This window comes from Microtus oregoni, unplaced genomic scaffold (genome assembly GCF_018167655.1).
Source record: "Microtus oregoni isolate MIOR12 unplaced genomic scaffold, Mior012 000064F_ref0000363, whole genome shotgun sequence".
In the NCBI taxonomy this organism is placed as follows: domain Eukaryota; kingdom Metazoa; phylum Chordata; class Mammalia; order Rodentia; family Cricetidae; genus Microtus; species Microtus oregoni.
This window is the reverse complement of record NW_024543874.1, coordinates 5604453-5625584: the sequence shown is the minus strand read 5'-3', so window position 1 is coordinate 5625584 and position 21132 is coordinate 5604453. Positions and strand designations below refer to the sequence as shown.

General features: G+C 37.5%; 1 protein-coding gene across 1 annotated transcript in view; it reads left to right on the top strand.

The window, feature by feature from the left end:
- Kmt2c (lysine methyltransferase 2C) overlaps positions 1 to 21132 on the top strand; it is a 224335-nt gene that overhangs the window by 150569 nt on the left and 52634 nt on the right. Inside the window, exons 28-31 of the mRNA XM_041640535.1 lie at positions 7195 to 7363; positions 17617 to 17745; positions 17921 to 17953; positions 18052 to 18168. Coding sequence (XP_041496469.1) covers positions 7195 to 7363; positions 17617 to 17745; positions 17921 to 17953; positions 18052 to 18168 — 448 coding nt within the window. The remainder of the gene's footprint in view (positions 1 to 7194; positions 7364 to 17616; positions 17746 to 17920; positions 17954 to 18051; positions 18169 to 21132) is intronic.

The following is a 21132-nucleotide window of genomic DNA, read 5'->3' as shown; positions in this document are numbered from 1 at the left end:
ATTCTGCTTTATATTTTATTGTGTGGTTTGCTAATTTAGGCAATGTATTGAGGTGTTTTTTTTTTAATGTTTACACTTTACTCATTATGTGTAATTTTTCCCTGGTTGTCATAAATGACATTCTCTTTATTCGGCTTCATCAAAGAATGAATATTTGCTTTTGTGTGTGCTTTGAATATTATAGGTGTGTATCAACAGTGTTTTTCATGAAGGAATGTGTGTATGTGTGCACATGCAGTCCTGGGGATCATAGCAGAGTTTTCCTGTACTGAACTTGTTCCAACCCTGATGGAGGAAGGTCATTGGTTAAATAAAAAGAAACTGCTTGGCCCTCATTGGTTAGAAGATAGGTGGGAGGAGTAAACAGAACAGAACGCTGGGAGGAAGAGGAAGTGAGCTCAGACTCCACAGCTCTCCTCTCGGGAGCAGACGCCTCAGAGAGACGCCATGCTCCCAGCTCCCAGGCAGACACATGCGATGAAGCTCCGACCCAGTATGGACGTAGGCTAGAATCTTCCCGGTAAGCGCACCTTGGGGTGCAACACAGATGATTAGAAATGGGCTAAATTAATGTGTGAGAATTAGCCTAGAAGAGGCTAGATAGAAATGGGCCAAGCAGTGTTTAAAAGAATACAGTTTGTGTGTTGTTATTTCGGGCATAAGCTAGCAGGCGGCCAGGGGTGCTGGGGACGCAGCCCCGCCGCTCCTTATTACTACACAATCCTATAAAGTTTGTTTTCTCTCTCTCAGTTAAGTTAACTTAGTTTTACATGTGCTGTTGGCTATAACATAGACACTTTGTGGATGGGAAATACTCTTTAAACCATACATATATGTGCACATGCCAAACCTGGCTCCTATTGATATTTTCATATAGCAATACAATTTATTTGATTAATTTAATTGAAAAGGTTCTCAGCAGCCAAAATCATAGCTTTAATAATTGGTTACCACATATAGAAACTTGTTAATGAGAGACCTAAGTCAAAGAAAACCAAAGAATTTTTATAAATTTTTGATACAGGATCTTGCTGTAAAGTCTAAACTGGCCTTGAACTCCTGATCTTCCTGAGTCAGCCTCCTAAGTTTTGACATTACAAGGTGATTGCTATCATGCTTGGCTATAACAAACATTTATTATTGTTGTTGTTGTTATTATTTGCTTTCCAAAATATATCTGTAATTATGAAGAAAATATTTTTGGTAAACATAGACTACAAAAAAAGAGGAAGTCTTTATTATAAATGTCAAATCACAAAAGACTTGAAAGATATATTAGGGAGAATGCCATCTTAGAGGCAGGATAGATTGTAAACATCCTCATCTACTACTACAGAATTCTCGGTTCCTATTTTATTCTTCCCACTCCTTTATTTCTTCACAGGTAAAAATTAAATTGGAATACACTATCATTAACTATCTACCTTAATTTTAGTACTTATCACTATTCCTATGATCCAGAACTAGGTTTTACGTAGATACCTTGCTTAAGGTACATATTTTTCTTAACCTTAATTTTCCACTAGAGGGTTTCTCTCTGTAGCCCTGGCTATCCTGGAATTAGCTGTTTAGAGCAGGCTGACTTCAAACTCAAAGATCTACCTGCTTCTGCCTCCCGAGCACCAGGATTAAAGGTGTGCTCCACCAGGCAGGCCCTTTATATGTTTGTCTTAAAATATATTTTTAATTACAAGGTAATTTGCTCAATTTTCTTCTCTAGTAATTACACGACTAGCTTTAGCTTTGTGTGTATATTTGTGTGTGTAGAAGTCTGGATGTGAATACACATTCACTGTGGGTGGAGGTCAAAGGTCAATCTCAGGTTATTACAAAGCTGTCCGCCTTTATTTATTTCTTTATTTTTGGACAGAGTCTTTTTATTGTGATTTGTGATTCATTGAATCAGTTGGAATGGTTGACCAGTAAACGCCAGGTATAGTCTAAACACTAGATTTACAAGCATATGCCACCAGAATTTTTATCATGAATTTTAAGGGTTTAATTTAGATCTTCCTCCTGATGAGCTATATTCCCAGCCCCTAGACTACTAACCTCTTAACTGTCTATATGCGGGTTACAGAGCTTATCCTTTAAATCAGAGTCTGTGTGTCTATTATAGATGTGTATCAACAGTAAGCCTATGTGTTTCTGTTTAGAAATTCACATCTGATCTCTTCTTCTAAAACTTTCTCTCTGTGTCTCTCTCCATCTCTCTGTCTCTTTCTTTCCTCCTCCTCCTCCTCCTCCTCCTCCTCCTCTTCCTCTTCCTCCTCATGATGATGATGATGATGATGATGATGATGATGATGATGATGATGATGTGTGGTGCCTTCTATAGTGTTCACATTTGATGTCAGGTAACAACTTTTGGGAGTCAGTTCTCTCCTTCCCTTGTGTAATGTGGGTGTCAGGCTTACACAACAAATACGACCTCACCATGCACTATCTACTTTTGTCATAGAGTATCTTCACTGAACTTAGGGTTGCTCACTGTTTTGGCCACTCTGACTGGCCTCTGGGATCTACTTGTCTCTGTTCCTCTTCCTCCATCCACTCATCCAAGAGTTATAGAGCTTCTTGCTTTAACTTTGATGCCTAGAGATCTAGGCTTAGATCCTCATAACAGCTTTCTATGCACTGAGTCATCGCCTCCGCTTTTGTGCTATTTTTTAAAGCAGCAATTTTATCAGTAGGAAAATACTCCTTTTTTTTGTTTGTTTGTTTTGTCTGTATGTGCTTCTTTGTTCTTGCCTTCTCCCTACCCTCTACTCGCTCTCTCCTCTCATTCTTCTCCCCCCACCTCTCTCCTTCCCTTTCTTCTTCCTCTTCCTCCTCCTACCCTGACCCCTCATCCCTGACCTATCTGTCTTCTCTGAGACAGGGTCTCACTGTGCAGTTCTAGGTCACCTGGAACTTACTTTGTAGACCAGGCTGGCCATTGAACTCAGAGGTCTGTCTTCCTCTGCCTTCTGACTGATGGAATTAAAAGACATGTACCACTTGCTCTTGATATTTTTTAAGGCAGAATTTTAATAGGCTCTTGGTCTTACAAATAATATATATTCCTATAATCTGTTTTTAAAAACTAATAAACTAATCCTCTACTGTAAATCTTCCTCTCCTTCCCTCTCTCCTCTCCTTGCTCTTTTATACATACAGTGTCTCTTTTAACCTTACTGGCCTTGAACCCTGGATTCATGCTTGTTGGCACACACTTTACTAACTGAAGTAGTTAGTACTACTAGCTGTTTTACAATTTAACAATAACAAAAAGACCTTAATTGCATATTTCTTACAGGGTAAAATGAAGTAATTTTATTTTATTTTTATTTTATGTATATGAATACTTTGTATGTCTAAGTATGTCTGTGTATTACATCATTGCCTGGTGTCCACAGAAACCAGAAGAAGGTATTGGATTCCCTGAAACTGGAGTTCCATAGAATTATGAGACTTCATATTGATGCTGGGACTCTTTGGAAGAGTAACAAGTGCTCTTAACCACTGAGCCATCTCTCTATTTCCAGCGCCATGTTCACTTTCTAATATGAATGAGTTTGGTTTCTTATATCTTTAACAACCAGGATAAAAGGCATGCACCCCTACACTTGGACCCCTTACCTTTTCTTGAAACTCTTTTCGGGATGTACTGAGAAATTGATCTGCTCCTTTACTTGTGGATCTGTTTGCTATCTGTAATCCATATTTAGAAACCCCTTTAGCTTACATCAAAGTATGGAAGCCATCTATTTGCAAAAGAGCACTTAAATGTGCTCTCTTTCTTGGCCATTCTTTCGTTTCCTTCTTTTCCTTTTTTTGTTTTTTTGTTGTTGGTGTATGTTTGTGTGTATGTGCCCACAAGCGTGCGTATGTGTGTGTTTAATTGATTTTTATATTTTCTTTATTTTTAAAAGACACTTTTAATGCAGACCAGATTGGTCTGAAACTTGATGTGTAGAATGATCTTGAACTCCTTATCTTCTTGCGCCTGTCTCTGTAGTGTTGGAACTACAGGTAAGAACCAACATGTCTGGTTTTAAAGGAGCCTCTAAAAATACTGAATATTAATCTTGCTTAATTAATATGGTTCTTGCTTCTAAGCCTGATGCCCCAAGTTTGATCCCTAGAACTACACTGAGGAAGAAGAAAACTGACCCCTACAAGTTGTCCTTTAGATTCACACATGCCATGGTGCATATGTATTATCATGTCTCTGTAAAGAGATCTTGCCATAGGTCTGTACTCTTTTTTTTTTTTTTTTTTTGGTTTTTCGAGACAGGGTTTCTCTGTGGTTTTGGAGCCTGTCCTGGAACTAGCTCTTGTAGACCAGGCTGGTCTCGAACTCACAGAGATCCGCCTGCCTCTGCCTCCCGAGTGCTGGGATTAAAGGCGTGTGCCAGCACTGCCTGGCTTAGGTCTGTACTCTTGTTGTGGTTCATTCTTAGAGTTCGCCACACTGTCTAGTTGAAAACCACTTGGAGCTTCTCTTGATGTTAACTCTAAGGAATGCCAAATGTGGCATGTGCCTTTAATCCCAGCACTTGGAAGGCAGATCTCTGAGTTTAAGGACAGCCTGGTCTACAGAGCAAGTTCCAGGATAGCCAGGGCTACACAGAGAACTCTTGACTTGAAAACAAACAAAAAAAAGTAAAGCTTATCAAATTCATTAGAGTATTACAAACATTAAATATCAGGAAAGTCATCATGACTCATTAAAAGTATTTTTATTGGTGTTGTCAGGTTATTGAAGTTTATACTTATGAAATTACATCAGTGATTGATTTCTAAACGTCAAAGATGTTTTATGCTCTTCAGCATTCTTTTATGGCCTTGTAGATTTTCAAATACAATTTTCATAGCTAAAATATTTGAATAGGATATAAAATATCTTCCAGAATTAATCCAGTGTCTGTGGGGTGGGGGGTGGTATGTGTGCATGTGCTGGTGTATCATGTATCATTGTATTTGAATAGAGAGAAGTAAAGGACCACTTCAGATGTTGGGCCTTGCCTTGTATCTTGTTTGAGACAGGTTCTCTGCTGCTTTACTGTGTGTAACATACTAGCTGACACATGAGCATTTGGGGATTCTACCATCTCTGCTTTCTATCTTGCCATATAGGTACACTGGGTTTACTGACATGTGCTACTGTTCTGACAATACGTGGATTCTGGGGATTCTAGCTCAGTTCCTCACAATAATGCAGCAAGCACTTTCACTACTGAGTCCATGCCTAAGCCCTCCAATTTCTGTTCTTAAATTAGTTTTACTAACATTGTCTTTGGATTTTTATTTCTATAATAAATCAACACAGCCATAAACAACTTGGGGAGGAAAGGGTTTATCCCAGCTTGAAACTCTCAGGTCACACTCTGGGAGGTCAGGGAGGAGTCTATAAGCAAGAACTAAAGCAAAGGCTGTGGATAGCTACTGCTACTGTCTTTGATTTCCATTGCCTGTTGAACCTGCCTTCTTAGAGCAACTGGGGCTACCAGCCTGGGCCATCCCCAGTGAGCTGAGTCTTGTCATGACAGTCAGTCAAGGAAATGCACCACAGGCTTGCCCACAGGCCGTTTTGGTGGGGGACATTCAAAGTGTCTGTAGCTTGTGTCAGGTTAACATAAAACCAGCCTGCGTGAACATTTTTTGCCCCCTTCCAATTTTGTGTAATTTATTTTATATTCTTACAGAAGTCTTCATTTGCACCTTTCGTTGGACCTTTCTTTCATATATTTTGGGCATATATTTCAGAACTTTTCTTTGATAATAAGGGTTTATATGCTTTTAAATATTTATGTGTACTTGCAAATCCCATGACACACTTGTGGAGGAAGACAGCTTGCAGAAATCAGTTGTCTCCTTCCACTGTGTGATTCCCAAGAATTGAACTGAGACTGTCATGCTTTCTGGCAAGTACCTTTATTTGCTGAGTCATCTCACTAGTCCTCTTTATATGCTTTTAAAATCTGTTGTTAAGTCTGGTGATATAGTCCAGTTCGATATTCTTGTTTGACATGTGTGAGGCCTGAGTTTCAAATTACAACTTCAGTTTCTAGTGCTGCAAGAAACAACAGCCCATTGTTCCCCTTCATTTTGTAATGTGAATATTGATCTATCTTCCTGCTACGAACACTGGGGCCGTTTTTATTTAAAGAGTTATGAAAAGAAAGTACTTTTGAGCCTTCTATTTGTGTGTATATGGCAGGTATATAATGTTATTAACTCCTGCCAAATAAAGGCATCCAGATAAAGGAATCCAGAGAGACCAGAGTAGGAAATATTCTAATTCAGGGTTGCTGAGTTGAAACAAATGAAGGGAAGTTCTGAGGTTCTCCTTTTGTCTTCTGTGTTGATCTTGAGGAGTTCTGAGAACTCACCTTGAAGCTCTGCCCCTCTAGTGGAGAAATGTTCATCTCAGTAAATTAACTGGAAGTTAGCAGCCTTTCCTAGATCACAAACGTTCCATACATGGACCTAAGTACTTCAGATTCATAGCATACATCCTCTGATGTGGGTATGCTTCAGCGTGAGGTTACTGCAGACAATAGAGGTGTGCAAATCCTGGATTAGTAGATCAGAATCTTGTGTTATCCTCAGTAGGTAAGCTATACATACTGATTATATTTGTAAAGCTGTGTCTATTCCTGTGCTATTAAGAAGCCAATAACATCAGAAACATCTATCAGTTTCAAAATTTCATTGTAGATGAGTCTTAGTGAATAATTCTAAGTGAATTATTTTGCAATTTTTAGAAACACATTTGACACATTGTATTTATATTTGTTTAAGTTTGTTTTTGACAAATGTATCAAAATTAATTCAACAACTTTCACAAAACCAACAGGATTGCTGGGCGGTGGTGGCGCATGCCTTTAATCCCAGCACTAGGGAGGCAGAGGCAGGCGGATCTATATCAGTTCGAGGTCAGCTGGTGTACAAGAGCTAGTTCCAGAACAGGCTCCAAAGCTACAGAGAAACCCTGTCTCGAAAAAAAAAAAAAAAACAAAAAACCACACACACACACACACAAAAGGACCCCCCCCCAAAAAAAAAGAAACAGGATCTTTGTATATTTCTGTATTCAGTTTTTATATTGTGAAATGCAAAGTTTTTCTTGTCAAAATGATGACAGGATAATGTTAGCTTTATAGAATTTAAAACTAATTATTTTCTTATGTGTTCATCTTTATCTAGGAAGCATTTTTTGGAAAAGATCTTCTAGATACCAGCAGACAAAACAAGCCGAGTTTAGATAATCTATCAGAAGATGCAGCTCAGCTTTCATATAAAACAGGTTTCTTGGATACTTCCTCAGATCCGCTACTGAGTTCATCTTCTGCTTCAGCAAAACCTGGAACTCAGGGTATGTAGATTAATTCACAGGTATTTTCTTTATGCCATATGTCATTTACCTTCTAGTTAATATAAACACTCCTTATAAATACTTTTGTTTGATTTCATATACATTAAGGTTAACTTTATTGAAATATAATTTATATTCAATAAAAGTAGCATTTTTAGTGGAAAGTTCTACAAGACTTTTCAAATGACTTGTCAAATTAACCTACCAGTATGATAATCACCAAAATTAGGAGTTGTGAGAAAAAACCTTTCAGTTTATACTTTAACTGTTAAAAGTTGACAGTGTCAACTACACAACCTTAAAGAAATTCTGATGTGTCAAAAACTGCAAAATGAAGTTGGGAGTGGTGGCACGTGCCTTTAATCTCAGTACTTGAGAGGCAGAGGCAGTGGAATCTCTGTGCATTTGAGGGTCTGCCTCCTCTGCGAAGCAAGTTGCAGGACAGGCAGGCCTACAAAGAGAAACCATCTCAAACAAAACAAGTAAACAAAAGCTGGAAAATGAATGTCTCCAGTTGGGAATTGTTTGTATATAGTATGATATATCCTCATGTAGTTTCTCACCACAAAAAGACACTCTGAACCAGTTAGTTCATCGTTGTGATAAGGGGCTGTCCAGTGTATAATTATTGTCACTTCTGATCTCCTGAGAACATGACTATTAAAGATTTCTCCTTCTGAATATAGTGGTATACGCCTTTAATCCCAGCAGTTGGGAGACAGAGTCAGACAGGTCTTTATTAGTTCAAAGCCTGCCTGGTCTATATAGTGAATTCTAGAAAAACCAGAGTTACATAGTGAGATCTTGTCTCTCAAAAGACCTAAACAAATGTATGTATGTATGTCTGTCTGTCTGTCTGTCTGTCTGTCTCCAGTAATTCTTAAATCATTAGTGAACAAAATTGCTCCTTGTTGAGAACCACTGTGCGGATGTAGGGCATGTAGGTACTATTAAAATCAGAAGAGGGAGAGTTGAGCGATGGCTCTTTAGGTAAATGGCTTGCTTTGCAGTTACAAGGACCTACGTTTGAACCCTAGAATATATGAAAATTCTGGATATGGTGGTGTTTACTTGTAATCCCAATATTGAGAAAGTGCAAGCAGGAAGATCACTGTGACTTACTGCCTAGACATTCTAGTTTAATTGTTGAGCTCAGGCCAGTGAGGCTCTGTGTTAAAGGGAGGTGGATTTTCCTGATGATGACACCTGAGATTGTCTTCCATGCTACACAACTCTACACATGCACACATGCATTGGTGTATGTGCACGTGCATACATACACACACACACACACACACAGAGAGAGAGAGAGGGGGGGGGAGGGAGGATATATATACTATCTATACAAACTTGCATGTACAGTTTTAAAAACTAGAGTCATGAAGGAGGCTAAAGATGTAGTTCAATTGGTAGAATCTTTAGCTGTCATGCATGAAGCATTGGGTTTGATTCCAGTACATCATAAACTGGATGAAGTGGCATGTGCCTATATTTCCATTTAAGAAGTGGAAGCAAGAGGGTCAAGTTCAAGATACAATCCATTATGTAGTGAGTTCAGAGGCAGTCTGGGCAGCATAAAGCCTTCAGCCTCATGAAGAAAAATATAAAGTGAAGGAAAGAGAGAAAACACGTGTGTTTTTCAGTATTCATATTAATTTAAGAGTTACAATCACAATGTTTTTTTCCTTGGAATCTATAGTACTACCAATTATAGTGTGATTTTTTTTTTCCTGGCAAGCTTTGTTTTGCACTTTGTTAAGTCTTTAATTTTATAAACTCATTTTAGAAAAAATATTGTAAGTAGAAGTATACTAAATAATGACTTTCAGTATTAAGTAATTAAAGTTTATTTTACCCATATTGTCCTGTCATGAAATACAATTGACTTCCTTATGCTATAGGTTATATCTGCAAAAACAAAAGACTAATTTAAGGGATTTGAGTACCTGAAGATTTTTCTATCTTTAGGGCTGTCTTACATACCAAAGGACAAAATGTGCAAACTTTTACTTTTGATTTGACTTCCTTGAAATAATTGCAGGCAGTTTTATCTCTTCTCAGGCGAATAAACAATGATTAACAAAGGATGGAAAGATGGAAACATGATTTTGTTTAGTCTTACCAGATTCATACAAATAATTTGTTTTATTTTATGATGTTTTTAAGTACTCATTAGTTCTTATTCATATGTTTTAAATATTCTATAATGACCTAGTTATTTCAAAGAATATGTTAGAAGTATTATGACGTGACTTGAGTTAAATGGCTGTTATTTGCATTTGAATTTTGTGAGGATAAGGTCTGAGTTGGATGGGGACAAAGGATAGGACATAAGTTGATACAAGAGTTTCTTACATAAAATTTCCTAAGATGTGATGATTTTGTAGTAAGATCAGAACTTAGACTAGAACAGCACTCATTACAAAACATAAAAAACATAAATTAATCTACTTCTTGCCTGTATATAGAAAGTTTAATGAATGAAAAGTTGCCTTATTGAAAGTTTTATTTAATGTAGACATGAGCACACTTAACAATGTAATATTTATTATTATTTTATGTACGTGGACATTTTACCTGAATGTATGTTGTGCACTAAGTTTGCAAATGATGCCCATGGAGGCCAGAAGAGGGCACAAATCCCTTGAAACTGGAGTTTAATTTGAAATGGTTGTGAACTGCCATGTGGATGCTAGGAATTGAATTTGGTCCCTTTAAAGAGCAGCCAGTGCTCTTCTCTGCTGAACCGTCACTCCAGCCCCAGGGATGGATGTTTTAAAACCTAGTCTTAAAAAGTTTGCGATATAATTTTTATATAGTAAGTTTTCATTACTTAAAAGCAAAAGGGCTTTTTCATTAAGTGCTTGCCCTGTAAACTAAAGGCCCTGAATTTGAGTTCAGAACTCATGTTAAAAAATTGGACATGGACACACACACACAAAAAAAATTGGACATGGTTTCATATGGTAGTAGTCCCAGTACCGGGAAGGTGGAGATAGGAAGATTCTCAGGGCTTGTTGATGGCCAGCCTAGTCTATTTAGCAAGCTTCAGGCCTGCAAAAGACCTTATTACTAAGAACAAGGTGAGTGGCACCTTACAAATGACACTGAAATTGGCCTTTAGTACCTTCCATATGCAAACACACACACACATACACACACACATATAGAAAATGAGTAGCCATAGATGTCCCCTCATAACTACAGTATTTTTTCTTTTAAATATACCAATCTGTAGAAAGTATTTCATTCATGTACTTAATTTGGAGTATTATAAATATATATTTAAAGTTTTATGTATTTTACAAATATGGATGTTTAACCTGCATGTATGTGTGATATGTGCATGTCAGGTGCACTAGAAAATCAGAGAGAGCTTGGATCCCCTGGAACTGGTGTTGTAGATAGTCATAGACCACAGTATGGCTGCTGGGAACCAAACCTAGTCCTTTGCAAGAGGAAGTACTCTTAATCACTGAGCCATCTCCCCAGTTCTGTGGTGTGGGTGGGTGGGTGGGTATGGTGTGTATTTTAAAGATTTATTTGTTTTTGTGTATGTGAATATTTTGCCGCCTTTTATGTTTTGTTCGCCATGTATGTGCACTGTCCACGGAGGCCAGAAGGGGGCATTGGATCTCCCAGAACTGGAGTCATAGTTGGTTGTCAGCTGACATGTGGGTACTGGGAACTGAACCTGTGTCCTCTGCCAGTGCAAAAAAAAAAAAAGATTCTTAATCACTAAACCATCTCTCTAGCTCCTGGAGTGTTATTTTTATGCCATTAAAAAAAATTTGTTGCCTTTAATTAAAATACACTGAAAAAGCTTAAAACTTTCAAATATTCTTAGTTGAGTGGCTAAGGTAATTACTACTGGTAACCTTAGTAGGAGTTTTACTATTTATTTTCTTACTTGATTATGTAAAAATCTTTAGAATCCTCCTCTTTTCATTATTCACATTTTTCATTTTTACTTCTCCGTAGTTTGGTCTCTACTTTAAAAATAAACTCCAAAGTCAACTTCAACTATTTCAACTTTTCTACCATGCAGTAGTAACTCACATTACCTTTCATTCACATGGCACAATGTTGCCAGGCTTCTTTTCTTCACCAGTCTGTTCTGCTCGTGTCTATCAGTATTCTTATACTTCCCTCATATTCAACAGCAAAGCCCAGTCTTCACCACACTCTTGCACTGGCTATGACATCTTGTCTCTTTGACTCTCGCTGTGATTCCTTTAGCCACTTTGGCCTTCTGTGTCAGCTAGGATAGCTGATTCCCATATGTGTACAGTGTTTTCACCTACTTTGTCCTTTGTTTTATTTAGCTCTCTAAATAATTTAGAAAAATGAGAACCAACAATGGAATCAGTTAAGAAAACAATCACAAAATTACTTGAATTAGCAAACTCCTTTCTATAGTAACCCTAAATATAGATGGTCTTATTTTGTTTTGAAACAGAATGTTGCAGTGTAACCATGGCTTATCCAGAACTTGGTATGGAGATCAGGCTGACCTCCAACTCTAGAGACCCTCTTACCTCTGCTTGCTGCTAAGCTGAAGCTTGATCCTTAAGTCCCACATAGTGGATGGAGAAAATCCGTTCCTGCAGTCTTCCTCTGACCACTCACACAGACTGAGGCTTGTGCATGCTTTTTCCTTCCTTCCCATACTAAGTGTAGAAGAGAGAGTATTAACAAACTTTTAAGTGTATTAACCAAAAAAGACAGAAGATTCAAAGTGAAGCGAAAGGAGATGAAACTAGTGATGAAAAAGGAAACATAACAGATACTGAAGAAATTCAGTGGCTAATTAGGAGATACTTGGAAAATCAAACTATAAAAGCTAGAAAATGCTGAATTTGCATAAATTATTACTCACGTATGACCTATTATTTAAATCTCTCTCCTCTATTCCGCTGCCCTTCTCTCCTCCTTCCCTCCCCTCTTCTCTCTTCTCTCTTCTCTCTTTCTCTTCGTCGTCGTCGTCTTCCTCTTCCCCTTCCCCTCCTCCTCCTCCTCCTCCTCCTCCTCCTCCTCCTCCTCTTCCCTCCCCCCCCCCCTCTGGAGTTTTTAAGAGTCGAAGTCTATCCCAGCACTTGGGATGCAGAGGCAGGCAGATCTCTATGAGTTCAAGGCTAGCCTGATCTATATACTGAGTTCTATGATATCCAGAACAAACAGTGAGACCTTGTCTCAAAACAAAACAAATAAAAACCTCAAAACCAGCAACAGAGTTAAAACATGAGACCTGACAGTTCTACTGAGCTAGACTTGGCCATCGAGCTCTAGGCCAGTTAAACAGACAAGTGTGAAAGTGAAAAGCAAAGAAGAGATGTAACATTGTCATATGAGTAAGAAGAGCAGAGAAGTCCAATGATCTCTCTCTTCCCCTACACCCCCCCTCCCCAGTCCATCTCTCAGGTCCTGATATGAGGTTTTTGTTTAAACAGATGTCAGTCATGGGGAGGGTGTGGTCTCGCCCATCATTGACCCATCATCATTTAGACTCTGATCTCTCCTTCAAGGTGGTCTGACAAAAGTCGGACTGTGTGAAATCTCTTGCAGGGAGACAAACTCACATTCATTTCCTTCTCCCAGCATGAGACTCCTTGAGAAATCCTATTTCTTGGGGTCCACTCTTTCAGTACTCTGAAAGCTGAAGAGAAGGTGGGTGCAAGTGTCTCTTTCATGTATTCTCATTCCTGCCAGACCTATTCTCCAACAACATCAGGATTCATATTTATGTTTGAGAGACTCCACCTTAGCCCCACACATTGCATACTGACTCCACACTGCATATGGGGCTGCTGCTTTTCAAGAAGGGCAGCCAGGCAGAGCGCTCATGTGCTCTCGTTCTCTCTCTCCCCTGTCATACACACTCTCACCCCTTTTCCCCTCTCCCTTTCCCCACTTTTCCTCTCCCTCCCCTCTCTCTCTCTGTCCTGGCTGTCCTGGAACTTGCTTTATAGCCGCTGGCCTCAAACTTTACTTGCCTCTGCCTCCCAAGTGCTGGCTGAGGTTAAATGCTTGTACCACCACCATCCAAATCAAGAGACTATTAACAACTTAAACATAACCATAGAAAGCAAAGTTAAATATCTCTTCATGATTCTTTAATCATGAAAATACTAGCTCTGAAGATGTTAGCCATAGAGGGAACATACCTGATATAATAGGGAAAATTTATAGTCAGCATACTAAATTGAGTAAATTGAAAGCATTCCCTATGAAATCAAGTAAGAGTACGTACTCTTTATTTTTTTTTCGTACTCTTTATTTTTAAAGAGTCTCTTTATTCAGTACAGTGCTTGAAATATTATGGTACAGGAACAAAGCAAGATAAAAAGATTAAAAAGTTGGAAAGAAATTGTTATCTTTATATGCTAATAACATATTTGCTAAGAAATAAGTCAGAAAACTAGTCCCGTTCACAATAAGTAACTAAGACCAAAATACACAGTTATAAGCCTAATGAGGGAGATAAAGGACATTTACAATGAAAAAAAATTGGGGATAACACTAAGAAAGAGAAATATAACTCATGTTCATAGGTCCACAAAACTAATATTGTGAGATTAGCTTTACTGCCTAAAGTTTGTAGGACATTACATTCTTTAATAAAGTCACAATGAAGTAAGTTCCTCAAAGAGTTGGGGAAAAAGTCAACTGAAACTATCAAAGCCCCTGTATAAACAGCACAGTCCTTAGCAGAAACAATAGTGCTGATATGGAGGCATTACCACAGAATTAGATTTTAAGTTATACTATGGAACTATTGCAACTTGAATATGATCCTGGCACAAAATATGGGCATATGGATCTGTGGAATGGGATAGAAAATGCAGAAATAAAAACATACAGTTAAAGTTACCCAATATTTGTGTACTATCCAAAAACAAATTTGGAAGAAAAGGTAACATCTTCAACAAGTAATGCTGGGAAATGTACATATTTGCATGTAGATAGTGAAACTCAGTTTCTATCTCTTACTATAGAAAAACCAATTAAAAGTGGATCAGACATCTTTCTTTTTTAAAAGAATATTTATTTATTTATTATATATACAATATTCTGTCTGTGTGTATGCCTGCAGGCCAGAAGAGGGCACCAGATCCCATTACAGATGGTCGTGAGCCACCATGTGGTTGCTGGGAATTGAACTCAGGACCTTTGGAAGAGCAGGCACTGCTCTTAACATCTGAGTCATCTCTCCAGCCCCCAAACAACTTTCTATAATACTTGAAGCTAACTGATATTGATAAAAATACTTTATAGAGGCATAAAAAAGGAATTTTTTGAAAGTGGCACTAATATTACAGAAAATAATTCCAGATACAACAAATAAGACTGCATGAAATAAAAATGGAGCTGTACAGAAGAGGAAACACTCAGTAGAGTGAGGAGATCGCCTATAGAGTTTGAGAAGATCTTTGTCAACTATGTATCTGACAGAATTAATATATAAACTCCATAAGGAACTAAAGGCTAACTACACCTCCTAAAAAAAACTTGTTAGTTAGTCAACAGGAAAACTTAGAGACTGTTTCCAAAAGAAGAAATATCAGTGTTCGTGAATACATGAAAAATGTTCTACGTCCTTAGCCATCAAGAAATAGCACATTAACTGATGTGATGGCACACTTTTTTAGCCCAAAACTGGGGAGATAGAGAGGCAAGTAGAGCTCTGTGAGTTCAAGGGCAGACTGGTCTGCATAGGCTCTCCAGGATAGCAAAAGCTACATAGTGAGATTCTGTCTCAAAAAATGAGAGGAGGGACTATCTTGGGATTTCAGTCACAATAGCTGGGTTGAGAAAACAACATATGCTGACAAGGATGCAGTAGAAATGGAACTCTTAGAGACCATTGGTAGTAATGGGAAGTCGTACAGCCGCTATGGAAATTATTATAGAGGTTTGTCCAGAAACTCAAAACTAGTATATGATCCAGCTGTGCAACTACTTAATATATACCCAAGAGAACTGAAGTCAGCTTCCCACAGAAATCCTTGCATATTTATATTTATTGTAGCTTCACAATACCAAGGATGTAAAAGTAGGCTGATGTCAATCAACAGATGACTGACTGTACAGAGAAAGCATAAGAGAGTGTGGGACAGAAGGCACCAGCTGATAGGGGCTGTAATTTTGATGTGTACAAAGCATAATACAAGTGTATTAAAATGTTATAGTGAAAAGCATCATTTTGTATGTTAGCAAAAAATTTCAAGTCTTAAAGAGACTTGAAAACTGGGTGTAGCAAAATCTACCTGTGGACAGTCATCTCTGGAAATGTCATTTCTGCCATTTTTCAAATATATCCCCCACAGCCTGTTTTATTTCCTTACTTCATTGTTATTTATGAGCAAGTGAGCCCATGAGAACAGGTCATTTGTTAACAGTTCATCTTGTTCCAGTGACTTGGACAATGTCCATAGACATAGTTCTTTGGTATTAAGAAAGTCTTCTGGTTAACAGTCAGTACTCAACAAACAGGAACAGAAGTAGTAGATGCCTGGCTTATGCCTTACTAGAAATTTCTGAATACTAAATCCATTTTTCATGCTTTTTTTTTAACATTGTACTGTATTTCTAGATGTCATTCTTAGTTATTCCACAAAGTAATAAATTAATTTTTATTTTACAAGATTTTGATTTTATTTTTATTGCTTAATGGTCTTCAATTTTTATGTCTTTTTGTCAGTATACATCAGTCTTGAAAACAAAATCTAAAATTTTAATGTTTTGTTAACCAAAAAATAAGCACCTTTGATTTTAATTCCTTAAAGTCGTGATGGTTTTAAATTTTTATCACTCTGCCAGTTGCCTCAGCAGCTGCTATATTCTAGATACTTAGGACATTTTAGAATATTGTGTCTAGGAAAATACTTAATTTTCATATACTTACTATATTTAGGTACTGCTGATGACCCATTAGCTGATATTTCTGAAGTCTTAAACACAGATGATGACATTCTTGGAATAATCTCAGATGATCTTGCAAAATCAGTTGATCATTCAGGTATACATGAATACTGTTTGCCTGATTTCTGTTTTGTGATTTAAGAGCTGTATGGATGTGGAACACTTTTATTTTTCCCAATAATGGAAGTGGGTTTGATGTTTTGCTTTGATTTTTTTTTTTTTTGACTGTGTCAAAAAAGCCAGTATTGATCTTCTTGGACTGGCTTTAGGAGGGGACATAACAAGTTGGCTCATCCCTGTTACCTAATTGCATCAGATTTAAGGCATGTTGCCTTAAAAGTCTTGCTGTACTTTCTCATCTTTTTGTGTATTTTCCCTCCCTTCCCACTTCTGTGGTAATCATCCATTTTATTTGATTTGGGTCTTGTAGGTCTTGATTTATGCACTTTCCAGGTTGGGAGCTCACCCTTCCCTTTTGGTAAGAACTGAGCGATGGATGGCACTGACTAGAAGTAGTCTTTCTTAGTAGTGATCTCAGCTGGAGCAACCTGTAGGTGCATGCGTGTTCATTAGTAGTGCTAATGCGTCACTAATCCATACTTTGCTTTTCCCTTTTTGTGTACAGCTAAAGCATAGTGCTTTCAATGACTTCCTTAATAATTTTAATGAATGGTTCTTATATAGCAGTAGTTTATAATATTACCTGAATAATAGTTTCTAATACAATATTAAATACAGACTAAAATGTAAGACTAATGGTATTAAGAAAGTACGAATAGATGATAGGCTACTATTATTAGATGTTATAAGGTTATGAGCATAATTTATATTTTCAGATTATAGCTATGAAATATTTAAAATAATAATTGAAATTACTTACAAGAGATAATTGTGAAGCTGTAATACTGAGTGTGCATCTTTGAATTAATTTATGCCAAACCTTATTATTCCTGACTCACATGTTGTATTTGACAGTTGACCTGATGATACCACTGGTTTTCAAGTTAGAGCAGTTATTCATGTAATTGCGTCTTATGTATTCTTAAAAGCATTTAGATTTTGTAGATATTGCCAAGTTGAAATCAGTTATGTTCTTTTGTTCCTCAGGAAATATATTTATTTTGAAGAAAAGATAACTTTAGGCATCATGTAAACATTGTAGCTAAATTTAGTAATAGCCTTTCCAAAGTACTACCAGAATTCTGATAATTATAATTCAGGAGTATAGGCTTCTTTTAAATCAGTATTGTGTGTTAATGCATGTAGATAGTGTTGTCCATTTTGTGCATGTGTTGGATTCACCTTTTCATTTATTTACCTTATTCTTTTAGATATTGGCCCCATTGCTGATGATGCTTCCTCTTTGCCTCAGCCAAGTGTCAGTCAGAGTTCACGACCGCTAAGTGAAGAGCAGCTAGATGGGATCCTCAGTCCTGAGCTAGACAAAATGGTCACAGATGGTAAAATATTTGCCCTACATCTAGGCTTTCTAAAAGACATGAGTAAATATGACCTTGAAAGCTTTTTGCATGCAATTTTACACTTGGACTTGCTTTCATAATTTTTCTATTAATTAAATGCTATTTTATATCCATATATTGAATAGGTAATTATTACTGTTTTTTTTAATCTTAGGAGCAATTCTTGGAAAGTTATATAAAATTCCAGGTATATTTGTATTCTGTTGTTTTACTTTATAAAAAGTGGCATTCCACATTGAATGACCCTAATAATTTTCATGTTACTTCTGTGATTATTTTACCCAGAGCTTGGAGGAAAGGATGTTGAAGACTTGTTTACTGCTGTACTTAGTCCTACCACTCAGCCAGGTGCATTACCACAGCCTCCTCATCCACCGCAGCTATTGCCAATGCACAATCAGGGTATGTTATTACCTTCTAAAGATGAATTTATTTGTGTGTGTATTTGCAGGTGTATGGGAGGGCGTGCACAGGTGATCAGCCTCAGCTGATGTTTTTTAAGAGCTATCTTCTTTGCTTATTGAGAGCAGTACAATGTCCAGATTATTTTTCTATTATTATGTAGAGTATATGTGCTCAAGCGTGTGTGTGTGTGTGTGTGTGTGTGTGTGTGTGTCAGTCAGAGAGAGGGAGAGAAGGAGGGAGGGAGGGAGTTAACGGTCAGAGGGCAATATGCAGGAATCAAGGCTCTTTTTTTGCTATGTTGTTCTCAGAGATCGAACTCAGGTTGTCCAGGCCCTTGGTCACAGGCTTTACCCACTAAACCATCTTGCTCCAAACCATTTTTGGAGTCCCATTAAATTTTCTTTTCTGATTTATTCATGTGTGTGCATAGCTGTGTGGGCACATCCACTCTGGTGCATGTGTGGAAGACAGGATAACTTGCAGGAGTAGGTTCCCTCCTGTCATCATTTGGATCCTGGGGATCTAAGTTAAGTGGTGAGACTTGGCAACAAGCACTGCCTTTATCCATCCTCACTCCTTCTCTCCCAGCTCTTTATGCTCTTCGGGCAGCTTACTAATTGATGTATCCAGCTGAAGCCATGGGTGTTATTACATATGCACATACACTGCCCTGTTCCTTAGTGCCACATGGCACAGACTTGTAGGAGAAAACCCACTTTGCAAATGATGGAAAAATACTTCCCCCAGTCGGACTCCATGAAATTGTCTAACACATAAGATTCATTTTGAGGCTAGACCAGACTTGCTCCTAAATTTGCATGCACCATTTGTAATGGTGCCTGGCCTCTCTTCTTTCCTCAGTCCCACCCTAACTCACTTTTCATCCTGCTCATCCACACCTGGTGACTATTCTCTTTGGGTGACTATACCTTCTGTGAAACAACTAAACTCAACAAATCAGGTCTCAGTTTTACTATTGTTTCTTCAGAGGTCAAACATGCTTAACCCTACCCCCCATGTGCTTTCATTTGTAGAGAGTGGCACAAATATAAATGCTTTTTGAGGTGATAACTTTCTCTTTTTAGCTTGTGATCTCCTCAAAGATTAGATTCTCGTCCTGTTCATCATAGGATGTTTGTTCAGAGTCAGTTAATGACTTGCCCATTTTTAAATTCCTGTGAACGTTTTTGGAAATTTGCCTTTTTTTGTTTAACCAGTTTTCTTTTATCTGCTAGTCACAATTTGCAGTGTAAAGCAGGTTCAATCTATAACCCAAGATTTCTCAGAGGATGCATTAAAACCATGTGCAATGGGATACTCTCCTTTTCCTTCCACCCCTCTATGTGTACATGTATGTGTGCCTATGTTTATGACTTTTATTTTGGTAGAAATGGGACATACATACCTCATTCTGATTTATAGGTAGTTGCAGTAAGTCAACTCTATAGATAAAAGAATACATGTTATTTTTCTAGTGTTACAAACTGTAGCTATGGTATTAGTGAGGTATTTTTTCAGAGAATCATATTGCTAACAGAGTATAGATTCCTGAGCTATTTACTGAATTGTATATCTGTTCTCAGCCCATCCAACTTACAGTAGGTAATTATAATGCTTCTTATTCACCCCCTCTTGTTGTTTTATTTTATGTTTTATTTATTTTTTGTTGGGTTGTCTGTTTTTTAAAGGCAGGATTTCTCTGTGTAGTCCTGGCTGTTCTGGAAATGCTCTGACTGGCCTCAAATTCAGAGATTGACCTGCCTCTGCCTCTTGAATACTGGAATTAAAGGTGTGCACCACCACTTCCCAGCTTATCTTTTCCATTTTAAAAGGTTAGGTAAAAGTGAGAAGGGTAAAGAGAGCGAGTGCAAAGATGTCGTGTGGTCTTGTTGTTAGAAACAGAATGTAAATTTAATTTACATTTAGAATGAGAAGTGAGGCAGAGAGGCATTGTTAATGGTAATATGGAAAGTTAAGAAGCAGAGAAGGGAATTTCAAGAAGGTTGAGATAATGTAAGTGGATGTTTCATCAGGTAAAAGATAAGTGTTCTATTCTTTCCATGAAGTCATTCTCAAAATGTTTTTTTTCTATAAACTACTATAGCTTAGATAGATGTTGTAGAGTTGAAGAAAATGACTCTCTTAACTCTAACTATGTATCAGGTATGGTGAACTTTAGCACTCCAAGGCTGAGGCAAGACTGCTGTCGTGATTTCTAGGACAGTCAGGGCTATATAGTCAGTTCTTGTCTCTAAAATTTAATTATTTTAATTTATAATGAAGGAGAGATGCATTCCTGTTTACTCGTGAGACCTTTAAAAATCTTTTACTTCCACATGGTTTCTCTTAAATGGAGGAACACATAAGTACTTTAAGGTTTAGTGAAGCTACAGAGTTAATACATGCAAGACTTTACAGAATGGTACTTAGCACCAGAGATGGTGGACTTAGAAGAGGTGTATTACTGGTAGATAGCGACAGCTATGAGCATGTTTTTACCACTCAGCTTTTGTTTGTCCTAATTATATGAAACTTCAGCATTTTTAAAGGTGTGCAAAACAATTAAGTGGGTAAGGCTCTTATATGAAGCCTGACTGTCTGAATTCAATACCTGAAATCCACATGAACATGGTAGCGATACCCTTGATGGTAGTAGGGAAGAACGAGGAAATCTTACATTTGCCTAATGTTTACTTGAAAAGAAGATGATAAAGTATTGAAAGAGAAGCTGAATTTCAAACCTATAATTCATTGTTTTTGTAGTTAATGCGTATTACATATTTACTGCCTACCAGGAAATGTATGTCCTAAGTAAACACACAGTATTCCACTCAATGTACACAATTCCTCTGTTTGACAAATTGAGTTAGAAGTCAGTTTTGCTTTTAACAAGTTCTAGACTTGCATTGAAAATGTAGAGCTGTTGGACTGTAGAACTATTTGTATATTATACTGAAATTA